General features: G+C 36.0%; 1 protein-coding gene across 4 annotated transcripts in view; it reads left to right on the top strand.

Moving 5' to 3' along the window:
- The window catches only part of LOC125657851 (U2 snRNP-associated SURP motif-containing protein-like), a 29571-nt gene extending 15765 nt beyond the window's left edge, over window positions 1-13806 (top strand). For all 4 annotated transcript variants that reach the window (XM_048888692.2, XM_048888691.2, XM_048888690.2 and 1 more), the window contains exons 13-24: window positions 2509-2696; window positions 4885-5047; window positions 5783-5862; window positions 5961-6048; window positions 6594-6698; window positions 7336-7510; window positions 7815-7928; window positions 9140-9239; window positions 10459-10573; window positions 11784-11894; window positions 12484-12602; window positions 12942-13806. In XM_048888692.2, coding sequence (XP_048744649.2) covers window positions 2509-2696; window positions 4885-5047; window positions 5783-5862; window positions 5961-6048; window positions 6594-6698; window positions 7336-7510; window positions 7815-7928; window positions 9140-9239; window positions 10459-10573; window positions 11784-11894; window positions 12484-12602; window positions 12942-13053 — 1470 coding nt within the window. In that variant the 3' untranslated portion in view covers window positions 13054-13806. The remainder of the gene's footprint in view (window positions 1-2508; window positions 2697-4884; window positions 5048-5782; window positions 5863-5960; window positions 6049-6593; window positions 6699-7335; window positions 7511-7814; window positions 7929-9139; window positions 9240-10458; window positions 10574-11783; window positions 11895-12483; window positions 12603-12941) is intronic.
- Window positions 13807-14028: the final 222 nt, after the last annotated feature.

Raw genomic sequence — 14028 nt, 5'->3', positions numbered from 1 at the left:
GGTCTACAACTGAATACAGTCGGGAGAAGATGAGACTGCAGGTATGAAAGCAGACACTGCATGTCTTTCATGGAGTTTAAGATTTGTTAACATGGTTAATAAAGTTATGTATAATATATTCAAATTTTAGCCAAAATATAATGGTGAAAGACTGATGAAGTCTATCAAAATAATATTTTTAATTGTGCATGAATTTAAGGAGGGAGAGGTTAGATGAATAAGGACTTCGATATATTGCATTTAACTTTCTGTGAAAATAAATGATTGGTGATTCTTGAATTAATATTCTTACAGAATTCTGATGAAAATATATCTGAAATGAATTAACAAATTCTATATTTGCTTTGTTTAAATAAATAAGCAACAAAATAGTTAACATCATTTACATATGCATGTGGTACATTTTTGTGGGAGTACTTCATAAACAGAACAAAGAAAGAGGTGATCACGATATTTGAAGACTTCAATAGAATAATTTGTATCAGTACCTGCTACACATTATTTGTCGTTTGTGGTAGGCTTATGATATTTGACTTGTACCAATCGGTGATTATCTCATGCAGATGTGCTGGATACCATGGATAATGATCTTCTGTCTTGAACTTTTATGTTCACACTATTTTTGAAGCTTTTATGGGTAAATTCCTCAAGCGGATGTGTCATGTTCCTAGTTTGTGATGTTGAAATTCCATAGATTTCTACATTTTTATACGCCCGTCTTTAGATGGGACGTATTATGGTACAGCGATGTCTACGTCCGTCCGTCCGTTCGGGGTTTTCTCTTTATAATTTCATATCCCTTTCACATATCATGCTGAAACTTGCTGTGTAGCTTCTTTGTGGGTCATTCTAGATCATGCTGCAATTTTGATCAATTTCGACCTTTTTTCCAGGAGTTTTGCACCTTTATTTGGAAATAATTATTATATGGAGAGTACATAATTTGTCTGCCCTACTCCTCCCACAGTTTTCAAGTGAGAGCCTTCTTATTTTGTGGAGTGTTTGTATGGGTATTGAAGATGTGCATGTGGGATGGATTTTGATTTTCTACAATTTTTGAGAATATTACAGGTTGTTGAACTTAGTCTATTTGGAAATTAATATTCTATGGAGGGTACATAAATTGTCTGCCCTACTCCTCCCACAGATCAAGTGAAGACCATCTTATTTTGTGGAGTGTTTGTATGGGTACTGAAGATGTGCATGTGGGATGGATTTTGATTTTCTACAATTTTTGAGAAAATTACAGGTTGTTGAACTTTGTCTATTTGGAAATTAATATTCTATGGAGGGTACATAATTTGTCCGCCCAACTCCTCCCACAGTTTTCAAGTGAGGACCATCTTATTTTGTGGAGTGTTTGTATGGGTACTGAAGATGTGCATCTGGGGAAGGATTTTGATTTTCTTCGATTTTTGAAAAAATTACAGGTTGTTGAACTGGGTTTATTTTGAAGAAATCTCGATTTTTAAGCTGAGACCCTTTGTTCATGTGAAAGTTTGTCACAGCCTCATGATGGCCGATACTACCTGAAGCAAAGTTATACATATTATAGCACAAGAAAAACACCTGATGTAAGCATTTCACGGGCGTATTATTTACCGTTTGCGGTACTCTTGTTGTAGTTTAGCATAATACTTATGCATGTACATTTTGTTTTACCATACTTTAAAATTCAGAATCAAAGCTTATAGATGCTGTATATACCCCCCTTCTCCTTATTGGAAATCGTGGACGAGTCCACTCTGAGGTCCAAAGGCCTTTATTCTAAACAGAACTGTCAATGGAACCTTTGACTTTAACGGTGCTCCATATTTGTTATGATTATTCGGACATGTGGTACTTAAAAACTGGATCAAACTAGTTTGCAACAAACATGTTTTCATTGTCTATGATGAAAGCAATGTTGCATTGACTGTTTCGTTTCAAGTAACAAAATGGTAAACAATATTGTATCAGCAAGTGCCCCCCCCCCCCCCCCCCCCCCCCCCCCTCTCCTAGAAAAACAATGCTGTGTGCCTGGATTGTAGATGTCTGCATACTACAATAAACAACAGAACATCTTAACGAGTTCATAGAGAAAAGATTCAGTGTATGTAAATATAGTGAAGTGATTAGGAAGACCAATTTTGATTCATTATAAACAATATTTGTTATATTAAATAAGTTTATAATATGTTTTAAATCAACAAGGAATGAAAATCACTGTAAATGTGAATTCATTATAAGCGTGTTCATTGTAATTGTGTTTTACTGTAATTATCATATGGCATCTATATGTAAGACTATAAGTGCTTAAGTTAAAGAATTTATGGACTTAGGAAAGAGTTAAATGACAACAGTATATCAATGGAACGAACAGGCATCCTAAGACATAGTACCACTATATACATGTAATTGTCTTTTGGACGATAAGCAACATGTTTGTGTAAGCTAGGTAACTCGGGCATGTACTGTGGGTCATGGGTTGCTTTGTAAAAATATAATGAAAGAATATTTGTCATTTAGGGTGATTCACCATACAAATGGAGGACTGAAGAGATTCGAATGTTCAAGGGAGGTTCATTGTGGAAACCTCCTCCCATGAACCCCTATACACAGGGCATGCCAGAGGAACTTGTGAGAGATGATTTCTTGGATAAAGTGGTGGAGAATCAGGCTCCAAGCGGACCAAAGAAGGGACAACTCACAGACAGGTAATAACTGGACAACTCACAGACAGGTAATAACTGCACAATTCACAGACGGGTAATAACTGGACAACTCACAGACAGGTAATAACTGCACAATTCACAGACGGGTAATAACTGGACAACTCACAGACGGGTAATAACTGGACAACTCACAGACAGGTAATAACTGGACAACTCACAGACGGGTAATAACTGGACAACTCAGACAGGTAATAACTGGACAACTCACAGACAGGTAATAACTGGACAACTCACAGACAGGTAATAACTGGACAACTCACAGACAAGTAATAACTGGACAACTCACAGACGGGTCATAACTGGACAACTCACAGACGGGTAATAACTGGACAACTCAGACAGGTAATAACTGAACCTCAGAAGGAATAACTTCTTGGTGGTAGGGCCTCAATTAAATAATTGTTGGTTTAGTGTTGCTTACCCACACCTGAAACTGCTGGGTAGGAAAAATACTGTTTTCTTTAGTCGAGATGGAGGAACAATACGAAAAGAATTAACCCTGTTTTTCTGAATTGTATTCTGAAGAAAAGTTTGCACTATGTCAGAAGAAAATCAACTCTTGATATTAATAATGTCATATAAATCTTTTGAAAGGATAAAAGTTTCATAAAAGATATTCTAGAAGAAACTGTCAATTTTATAATACATTTTTTCTGAAAAGGATTCAGACTTTTCTGACATGTACATGTATAAATGTGAATACTAAACATCTTTGGTTTCATTTATTTGAAATATGACTTGGAAAGTGTGTCCTATTTTGTGATATTTAAATGTGCATGGGTTGGCATCGTGAAACTACCAATTATTTACATGTAATTGTGGCCTTGGATTTCTATTGTGTGACAATATCATTCTGCATTATTATTTTGAATGCATGTTCATGAAGTTGATCCATGCTCAAGTGTTCAGTTCCTTTAACTTGAAGATCATAATTTTAAAAGTTACATACTTTAAGAATTATAAAACTTGTATGCTATTTCAATGCGTTAGAGGGGATCTGAATGGATACTATACAGGGGATTAGTTTCATGGGTTGTAATTTTCAAATTGCCTCTCTTTTGACATCGCAATTTGATGAATTCGTGGATTTGTAAAAATGGGGGTTACCTTCCATTGTATTTTAATGAATCATGTAGCAAGAACAACAACTCTGTATTGAAATATTTCTCATTTAAAAAAGAAGCCCATTGTGCTACAGTGAAATATATTTACTAGGTAAACAATACGCATAGGGTTTTGATAGAGTATTCAGTAGATTTGGTCCATTCATTTGACATGTTTGAAATCATGCTTGAATTGAATAAAGTAACCCCTCCATCAGATTTCCTTCCGATCCAGGTTACAGATAACGAAGATTCTGGTAGCCTGAACTTGTATAGAAAAACACTTGATCTTCAAAATCAACTTATTCACTGTTTCTTGAATTCACAAATCTATCTACTCCGTGAATATAGTGAATATTTCCACTGCGAGTTATTTTTTTCCCTGTACAGTTTATCAATTTGATTTTTAGCATCCAAATTTATTGACTTTTTATCTTCTTTTCGGCTTGTTTTTACCAATAAATCCACGAGAACATCATACTAAGTAAACTCTATATCAAAAAGGTACATTATATACAGGCTTTAAAATTTTCGTCCAGTGTTATTTTCGCCTTTGTACACTTACAATTTCCTTCCGTTTTAAATTCGCCTGGACATAGTTGTGTTAAGAGAGAGATATGAGAGAAAATAGATTTGCTTACTCTTAAATTCACCCAGCAACAACAAGGGCGAAAGGGATGAAATAAAACGGGGGCGAATATTTCCCTAAATATACTCTATTCTGTTTGACATGATACTTTTCCCATCGAGCAACAAGTGATAGAGTAGGGTTCAAGATAGGAGTAATTAGTGAGCTCAAGCAAGGAAGAAAAAGAGACCGAATGTGAAAGGGGTTTGTGAAAACATCACGAGAAAGTTAAAATCCTGAATTTTTCTTGCCTGAAAAGTTTGTTCAAATTATATGCATGCCAGAACAAAATTTGATGTCAATTGTATGTTTAATGATAGGATAGTCAGCTGTATGTTTAATGATAGGATACTCAGCTTTTGATTTACAGGAATACAACTGATTAACAGATAGAAGTAGGACTTGTTTATACAGTGTATGTCAACTTTTTGCTTTGTAGTCAACGAGATCGATTGGAAGATATGCTGCGGGAATTAACCCCAGAGAGAAACAAAGTTGGAGATGCTATGGTGTGGTGTTTAGACCATGCTGAGTCAGCAGAGGAAATTGTAGAATGTATCACAGAATCCTTGTCCATCTTGCAGACACCAATACCCAAAAAGGTAGAGGAGAAACTTTCCATTACTAGTGTTACAGTATGTCTGGACATTACAAGTACATCTAGACATTACAAGTACATCTAGACATTACAGTACATCTAGACATTACAGTATGTCTAGACATTACAGTACATCTAGACATTACAAGTATGTCTAGACATTACAGTACGTCTAGACATTACAAGTACATCTAGACATTACAGTACGTCTAGACATTACAGTACGTCTAGACATTACAAGTACGTCTAGACATTACAAGTGCATCTAGACATTACAGTACATCTAGACATTACAGTACGTCTAGACATTACAGTACGTCTAGACATTACAGTACGTCTAGACATTACAAGTATGTCTAGACATTACAAGTACGTCTAGACATTACAAGTACGTATAGACATTACAGCACATCTAGACATTACAAGTACGTATAGACATTACAGTACATCTAGACATTACAAGTACGTATAGACATTACAGTACATCTAGACATTACTGTACATATAGACATTACAGTACACCTAGACATTACTGTATGTCTAAACATTACAGTACATTTCTAGACATGATAATACATCTAGAATTCCCCAAATATCATTTCAACAATCTGATTTGATATTGCAAATGTTGAAATGAGATGGAATGTTGGAAGTTGGATATGATTGATTGGATAGACAACGACTTGAAAATGCTTCTGAATGGAGTTATCTGTGATGTTACTGATTTCCTGTTTTTCAGATCGCCAGGTTGTTTTTAGTGTCGGACATTCTTTTCAACAGCAGTGCCAAAGTACCCAATGCATCGTTCTTCAGGAGATGGTGAGAGTTATATTTCAGCAACTCTAAGCAAGATTGAAATATGCAACTCTCTTCTCATTGGTTTGATAAAAATATAATTTCATTTTGTACTTTTGTAGTTTTCAACATAAGCTACGAGACATATTTAAGGATGTTCATGAAACCTATGCTGGAATTGATGGAAGGTTGAAAGCAGAACAATTCAAGGTACATGCAGGCTTCAGTAATTCAGGGAGGGGGTAGTTGTAGATTAATAGCAAATTTTCAGGTCTGTAAAGTTAAATTTTATAAAACACCAAATGTGCAGTTGCACCAGTCCTTACGGCCACATGTATTGAAAGGCCACTCATTTTAAGAGGCGTAATTGAGGTCTGCTCAGCATTTTTTGTGTTATGTTTTAATTGATTTAAGAGGCCATCTTTCTATTCACAGCTAGCAACCACCATTTTACAGACTGAAGTCAATTACTTGATTCCTTATATATAGCAGTCACTTGCAATCTTGGCAGCCATTTTGATCACTAGTCACATGACTTCAAAACATTTCCTGGTTAATTGGTTGTTTATCTAAAGTATTGTTAAGTATATGAAACAGTCAGTTTTGTAAAGAAGCTTGATGAAAAAATGACAATTTATTCTAACAGCTCTCCTTTGCAATTTGAAGTGCTTGAAATGAATAGATATGGTCTCAATGAAATATGATGTTCTATTTGGAGAAGATATTTAACAAAAAGCAAAACATTTCTCATCCAGCAAAAGGTGATGTCCTGTTTCCGTGCCTGGGAAGACTGGGCGATCTATCCTAATGACTTCCTTATTAGCCTACAGAATGTATTCCTTGGCCTGATTTCCTCTAAGGTAGGTTGAACAATCGCATGTCTTGTTAAAGAGCATTAGCTGTGAAAGTGATGGCAACCATTTTTTCTCTCAAAATCTCTCAGTGGCATAGGAATATATATTAATGACTAATAAAAACATTTATTTGTACAAAAACAAGAGAATCCTAATGAAACTACACATATGTTAGGTAACCGCTTTTAGTGTAAAGAAATATATAATGAAGAAAATTGTCTTGCAAGACAATTATTTAATCACCAAAATCACTTATTCATGTGCTTGTTTTGAGGTTAAGAATTGTTTGAAATAATTAAATACTGGTGTTATTACCAAAATAGATATATTTTCATTGAATTAAAAATTTTGATGACAAAATGACGGGATTTTGCAGGTTGTGTGTTCATAAATGACAACATAATCTAGATAAAACTTGTCATGATCTACTACCAGATTTTGGTTGTTGTTTTTTTGGAGGGGGGGGGGGTGACAATTTTTTTAACAATGGAATAATTGATGAGATATCCTAGGCAGGTTCATGGTGGAATATGTGTGATATGAGAAATTTTGTGCACACACTGCACATCTTGTAAAAGTTGACAAAGTGGAATCCCAGCTGATTGCTGACTGAGTGATTTGTTGCACTTTGTTGTTGTATTAGAACGATGATGATGATAATAGCCGACATGGGTCAGATTTGGATGGCGCTCCAATCGAGGATCTGGATGGTTTACCTTTGGACTCCAAGGAAGTGGAGATTAAGACGATTGATGGCAAACCTTTGGTGGAAGATCTGGATGGGGACAGCTACACAGAGGAACTAGATGGCGCTCCTAGTAAGTTCATAAAGGAAATGGTTTAAGGGATTGACACTTTATGTGCTAGCAAAATAAAATAGAAGGTCTTCTGTGTTAAAACTTGGTGAAGTGGAGTAGAGGTTGTTAGGACAATCTGTGTCTCTCTGTTATTCTGAAAGTTTTAAGATATTGTCTTCATTGTGTTGCTTGCATTTGGTAAAAAAAAATAAAAATTAAAACTGATGTTTGATTTAACTTTTGTAAGTGAATATGTTCAATGAAAGATGGTGTGAGAGAATTATGAACTTGTAGTATAAACTCTCCAAAACATTGATATTTTTAGTGGAAGACCTCGATGGAAATGCTATGGAGTCTGAGAGGGAGAAATCGCCACCACAGCCAAGGTTCGCCAGCTCAAAATGGGAAACTGTGGATGAAGCCGAGTTAGAGGCCCAAGGTAAAGTACATAGAGGATTGTATTTTTCAGAGCTGGAAACTGCCATGTTTAGAGTGGGTTAAGGGTGGTTTCTAAACAATTTTGGTTTTAGAGCATTATTTAAGGAAAAATACACCGTGGCATGACAAAATCATGACCATCAATTTAATTAGGAAAAATGGCTATATGTTTATGGATGTGCTTGAATTAAAGTTTAACAAGGGTGGGTCTATGAATTACTTCTAAGTTAGACATTTCGATTAAATTTAAAAACAAATTTTTACGGATATCCAAGGATTTCAAGATAAAAATAGATGCTCTTGTTTAAGACAGTAATATCCGCACCTTGGGTGTTTCCTTCCAATTGTAATGAAAGTTTAGTTTTTCCTATTTTGTTACACTGACTTTCAAATAATGTAATGGACCCTTGGTCAGCTTTAACCAGAACTGACTTCAAGAGAATAAAGTTTGGAATGAAATCTGTTGGGAAATATTTCTGTGGGACCACACTTTGGCCATGGAGGGTACATGAATTTACCATCATGGCATTAAAGGTTAGAGTACATCCCAAAACACGGGTGTGTCTAGTCTTGTTTACTCCAGGTGGTGAAGGAAATTGATTAGATGAAATGATTACAGAGATGGAGGCCACTGCTGTACCTTGTCTAGGTGATTAAGTAGTTGTTTGGCCTACAGTTGTGATAACTTAATTAATTTTTATAGCTATGACATCGTCCAAATGGGATCTTTTGTTTATTATACCTCCCGAACGAAGTTCAGGGGGGTATATAGGAATCACTCTGTCTGCCTGTCTGTCCATCTGTCTGTGTAGATTCGTGTCCGGGCCATAACTTCTTTGTTCTTTGACATAGGCATACCATATTTGACACATGAGTGTATCACCATGAGACGATGTGTCATGTGCATTCATGACCTCTTTATGACCTTGACCTTTGATCTCAAGGTCAAAATTATAGGTTTATACCATGGATTTGTGTTAGGACTATATCTTCCATTTTCTTCTACAAAGGCATACCATATTTTTACACTCAGGAAAGAGGTAATTTATACCTATTAACAACACCCTTTGGGAGATTGGGAACACCCTTTGGGAGATTGGGGTAAGCGGGGGGTATTCTTAGTGAGCATTGCTCACAGTACCTCTTGTTTTTATAGCTATGGGACATTTTGTTTATTTTTATAGCTATAGGATTTTTTGTTTATTTTTGTAGCTATGACAACGTCCAAATGGGATCTTTTGGACCAACAAGATGAGGATCAAGAAGATACACAATCGTCGAAAATGGAAGAGTCGGAAGACATTGATGGAGCGTAAGATTCTTTGTAGATGTGTACTAGTTTTTTTCCAGGAAAATTTAATACTTTTTGTGATACGTGTCCATTCGTATGCAGTAAACAGTAAACTTGCATTTTTTAGCTCACCAGAACTGAGAGCACAATTGAGCCATTCTGATCACCTTTTCTCTACTGTCTGTCCGTAAACTTTTTACATTTTCATCTTCTCCAGAACCACTTGACCAGTTTCAACCAAACTTGGCACAAAGCATATTTGGGTATTCAAGTTTGATCAAATGAAGGGCCATGACCTCATCAAAGGGGAGATAATCACGAAAATGCAAAAATAGGGTTGGATCATTTAAAAATCTTCTTAAGAACAACTGGGCAAGTGGAGCTGATATTTAAATGAAAGCTTCCTGACATTGCGGAAATTCAAATTTGTTAAAATCATGACCTCAGGGGGTAGGTTGGGGCCACAATAGGGGATCAAAGTTTTACATAGGAATATATTGGGAAAATCTAAAAATCTTCTTCTCAAGAACCACAAGGCCATAAGAGTTGAGATTTAAGTGAAAGCTTCCTAATGTAGAGTAGATTCAAATTTGTTTTGCATGCTGATATATAGGATAATCTTTAGAATCACTGGGCCAATTTCAATCAAACTTGATACAAATCATCCTTATGTGAAAGGGATTCAAGTTTGTTGAAATGAAGGGCCATGTCCTCTTCAAAGGGGAGATAATCATAAATGCAAAAATAGGGTGGGGTCATATAAATATCTTCTCAAGAACCACTGGGCCAGAAAAGCTGATATTTACAAAAAAAACTTCCTGACATAGTAGAGATTCAAGTTTGTAAAAATAATGACCCCAGGTGTTAGGGTGGGGCCACAATAGGATATCAAAGTTTTACAAGTGAATGTATAGGGAACCAAACTTGGCAGAAAGCATCCTTAGATAAAATTTGTTAATATGAAAGGCCATACCTGTCTACAAGGTCATATGATAATTAATGAATTTGTAGTCAAGTTTAATAAACAATGAATTTTTAGTTGTTACCTTTGAAAAAAAAATTTCTGAACCAAGCTGCTTGGATAATGATAGTTTTGCTAGGAATGCTCTGGAGAGTGGTGTGGCCCATGGGCCTCCTGTACTTAATTTACTTTTGAACATACACATGATGTACATGTTGTTATGAATAGTTGAGAGTGTGTAGTTAAGCAAGGATTATGATTATTTATTTTTGCCTATAGTCCATTAGAGGATGAAGGAGCTTATTCAGAAGAAGAAGATGACTTCAATAGAAGTTATGATGGCTCCAAACAGGAAATGACAGAGGAAAGACGGGCTAAATTGAGGGAAATTGAGGTAGAGATAAAAAGGGACACCATAACCATTTCTTTTTTAGCTCACCTGAGCGTTCGAGCCGAAGGCTCAAGTGAGCTTTTCTGATCAAAATTTGTCTGTCGTCGTTGTTGGTGTCTTAAACTTTTCACATTTTCATTTTCTTTTCCAGCATCACTGGGTCAATTTAAACCAAACTTGGCACAAAGCATCCTTGAGTGAAGGGCTTTCAAATTTGTTCAAATGAAGGGCCATGTCTCTTTCAAAGGGGAAATAATCACAAAATTGCAAAATTAGGGTAGGGTCATTTAAAAATCTTAAGAACAACTGGGCCAGAGGAACTGACATCTACATGAAAGCTTCCTGACATAGTGCAGATTCAAGTTTGTTCAAATCATGGTCCCCGGGGGTAGGATGGGGCCACAATAGGGGATCAAAGTATTACATAGAAATGTATAGGGAGAATCTTTTAAAATCTTCTTCTCAAGAACCACTGAGCCAGATGAGATGAGATTTACATGAAAACTTCCTGACATAATGCAGATTCAAGTTTGCTCAAATAATGGCCCTGGGGGTAGGTTGGTGCCACAATAGGGGATCAAAGTTTTACAAACAAATATATAGGGAAAATCTTTAAAAATCTTCTTCTGAAGAACCACTGAGCCAAAATAGATAAAATTTACATGAAAGCTTTCTGACATAGTGCAAATTCAATTTTGTTCAAATCATGGCCCCCGGGGTTTGGTTGAAGTCACAATAGGGGATCAAAGTTTTACATGGGAATAAATAGAAAAAATCTTCTCAAGAACCATTGAGCCAGAAGAGCTGACATTTACTTGAAAGCTTCCTGACATAATGCAAATTCAAGTTTCTTCAAATCATGGCCTCCGGGAGTAGGTTGGGGCCACAATAGGGTATCAAAGTGTTACTTAGAAATATAATGGGGAAATCTTTAAAAATTTTCTTCTCAAGAACCATTGGGCTAATGAAGTTGACATTTACATGAAAACTTTCTGACATAGTGCAGATTCAAGTTTGTAAAAATCATGGCCTCCAGGAGTAGGTTGGGGCCACAATAGGGACTAAGGTTTTACATGCAAATATATATGGAAAGTCTTCAGAAATGGGTCAAGGTGACTCCGGTGAGCGATGTGGCCCATGGGCCTCTTGTTACCATATCCTTTTATTTGGATATGTGAGTTTTAATATTATTAATGATCTATTTTACAAAAAGCTGAAGGTGATGAAGTACCAAGATGAAATCGAAAGTGGAAAGAGATCTCGAAAATCACATATGAGTATCGCAAACCAGGTCGAGCACTACAGAAAGAAACTTCTACAGAAGGTGAGATAGTGGGTACATGTAATGAATAATTTAGTTAGTATTGTTGTAAGAGACACTTGCGGTGTTTATCTTTCCTGCAGGAAGTACATGTACTAGTGTTCTGTACATTGTGTAAATTGTATTGTAACATGATTTTTATGGGAGTTAAAAGTCAGCAGACTCACCTTTTCTTGTTCTATCCACTGGTAGAAAAAGCAATGAGTTTAGGAGGTACTCGCAATCGGCACAGGAGGTACTCACAATCAGCACATGACTCTGTCCATCAATGTCCCTCTGTAGACATGATTTTGTCCAGACATGTTTTGAGAGACTAGCATGGATTTTTCTGAACATTTGTGCACTCTTTATGCCCCATGTGTACCTGATATTTTCAAAAGGTGGGATTCCCCCCCCCCCCCCCCCCCCTTCATTTTACAGGCGTTTCTTCTCTCTCTCTCTCTCTCTCTCTCTCTCTCTCTCTCTCTCTCCCCCCCCCCCCCCCCCCCCAGCTTTATGGATTTAATGATTTTGTTCCTGATTTCTTAGAGTATAAAGATTTAAGGAAACTCCTGTTATCTGCCTTCCATGACATTAATTTTGTCTTTGACAGGAAGTGACAGATTCTCCTGGAAGTAAAGAGAGGAAGCGACATCGCTCTCGGTCTTATTCACCTGACTCCAAATCGCATTCATCAAGTCCAAAACGCAGCTCATCGAAAAGATCTCGGAGGTAAGAACCATGATAAAGTTAGATAATGATTACAAATTGTGTGGTACATGTAATTGCTGTATCAACTGGGCATTTCCTTGTATGATAATCGGTACATACACCATTGTTTAATGTGATTTATATTTGATGGATATAGTTAAATCTACCATGATTTACTGTTACTAATTTGTTATAAGTCAGTTCTTGTATGCACTGTCTTGTCAATTTTGTCATACCTCCATGTGGATCTGTAATTGGGGAGAAAACTTATCCTACAGCTTACTGAATAGTTTACCAAAAAAGAATTTAAGTATCTTGATGGATCAAAATATGTACTCAATGTAAATGTTTTTGTTTCAGTCCCAAAAGGTCAAGGAGATCTAGGTCAAGGTCACCTCACAAACGGTCCTCATCAAGAAGTCCTAGTCGTCATCGAAGGAAAAGCAAGAAAAGCAAACATAGTAGAGACTAACAAATTTCACCAATCTCAGTATGCATTATAATTTAACCATGATTCTCTTCATCCTCACATGCATTTAAGTAAGTGTTGTCATGTCCGTTTCTTCCAAGAGGACGTTTCATTCAGTCTGACATCCTGAAAAGTAGAGCCAGCATATTGATTCTCACAAAGGAAATCCACAAATAAGAGATAATACAAAGTGCAGAAAGAAGATGCTTTGTCTTTGTGATAAAAACCATGTCATGTCAACACTGAAAAAAATAAATCGTGATTTAATTTAAGAGACCATACAGCCCAATAGATTTTTAAGATGAGTATTGAATTTGTTATTGCATTTGTTTAAAACAGTTAGTTTGTGTGCTATGTGTACTTCATTTGAAAAAGTATAGAATGTTATGTACATGTAAAAGGGCATTTTACTTGCACTTTAAAAGTGTCTTCAGGAACATGTTATGTGGTCGAACAAATATTTTGTGAATAACAGATCTTTATCTTAATAAAAATCATGGTAATTAATGCTCTAAAGTGTTGCAATCAATTTAATGCTGAAAATTCATGACCAATGACATTGTAGAATATATATTATTGAATGATATGAAGGCTCTTGTCTTTAAATGGGATGTGTAAAAGCACATTTCCAAATGTTGATATGTAAAACTACAGGTGTAATACCCGGTACACAAGATTGGTTTGTAAATATGAAATGAATGTAAATATTTGTTGACTTATCCAACATATTGTAAATAAAATTCAGAAGAACTGAAATCACTTTTTTGTTGTCTCCATAAGAAGATATATGTGGGTTAATGAAAACAAAGACCTGTGGGTCTCATCACTTACCCTTGCTTTAGGTAGAGTTGGTGATATCAATTTTGAGTATGTCTGTCAGTCAGTTGTTGTTTTGTTTATTATTCCCCCACCCCCTTCAAAGCAAAGGGGCATATTGCTTTGCACCTGTCAGTTGGTAGAACACATGCCAGCTGCTCA

The sequence above is a fragment of the Ostrea edulis genome, chromosome 9 (genome assembly GCF_947568905.1).
Source record: "Ostrea edulis chromosome 9, xbOstEdul1.1, whole genome shotgun sequence".
Taxonomy (NCBI): domain Eukaryota; kingdom Metazoa; phylum Mollusca; class Bivalvia; order Ostreida; family Ostreidae; genus Ostrea; species Ostrea edulis.
This window is presented reverse-complemented; position numbering and strand designations above follow the sequence as displayed.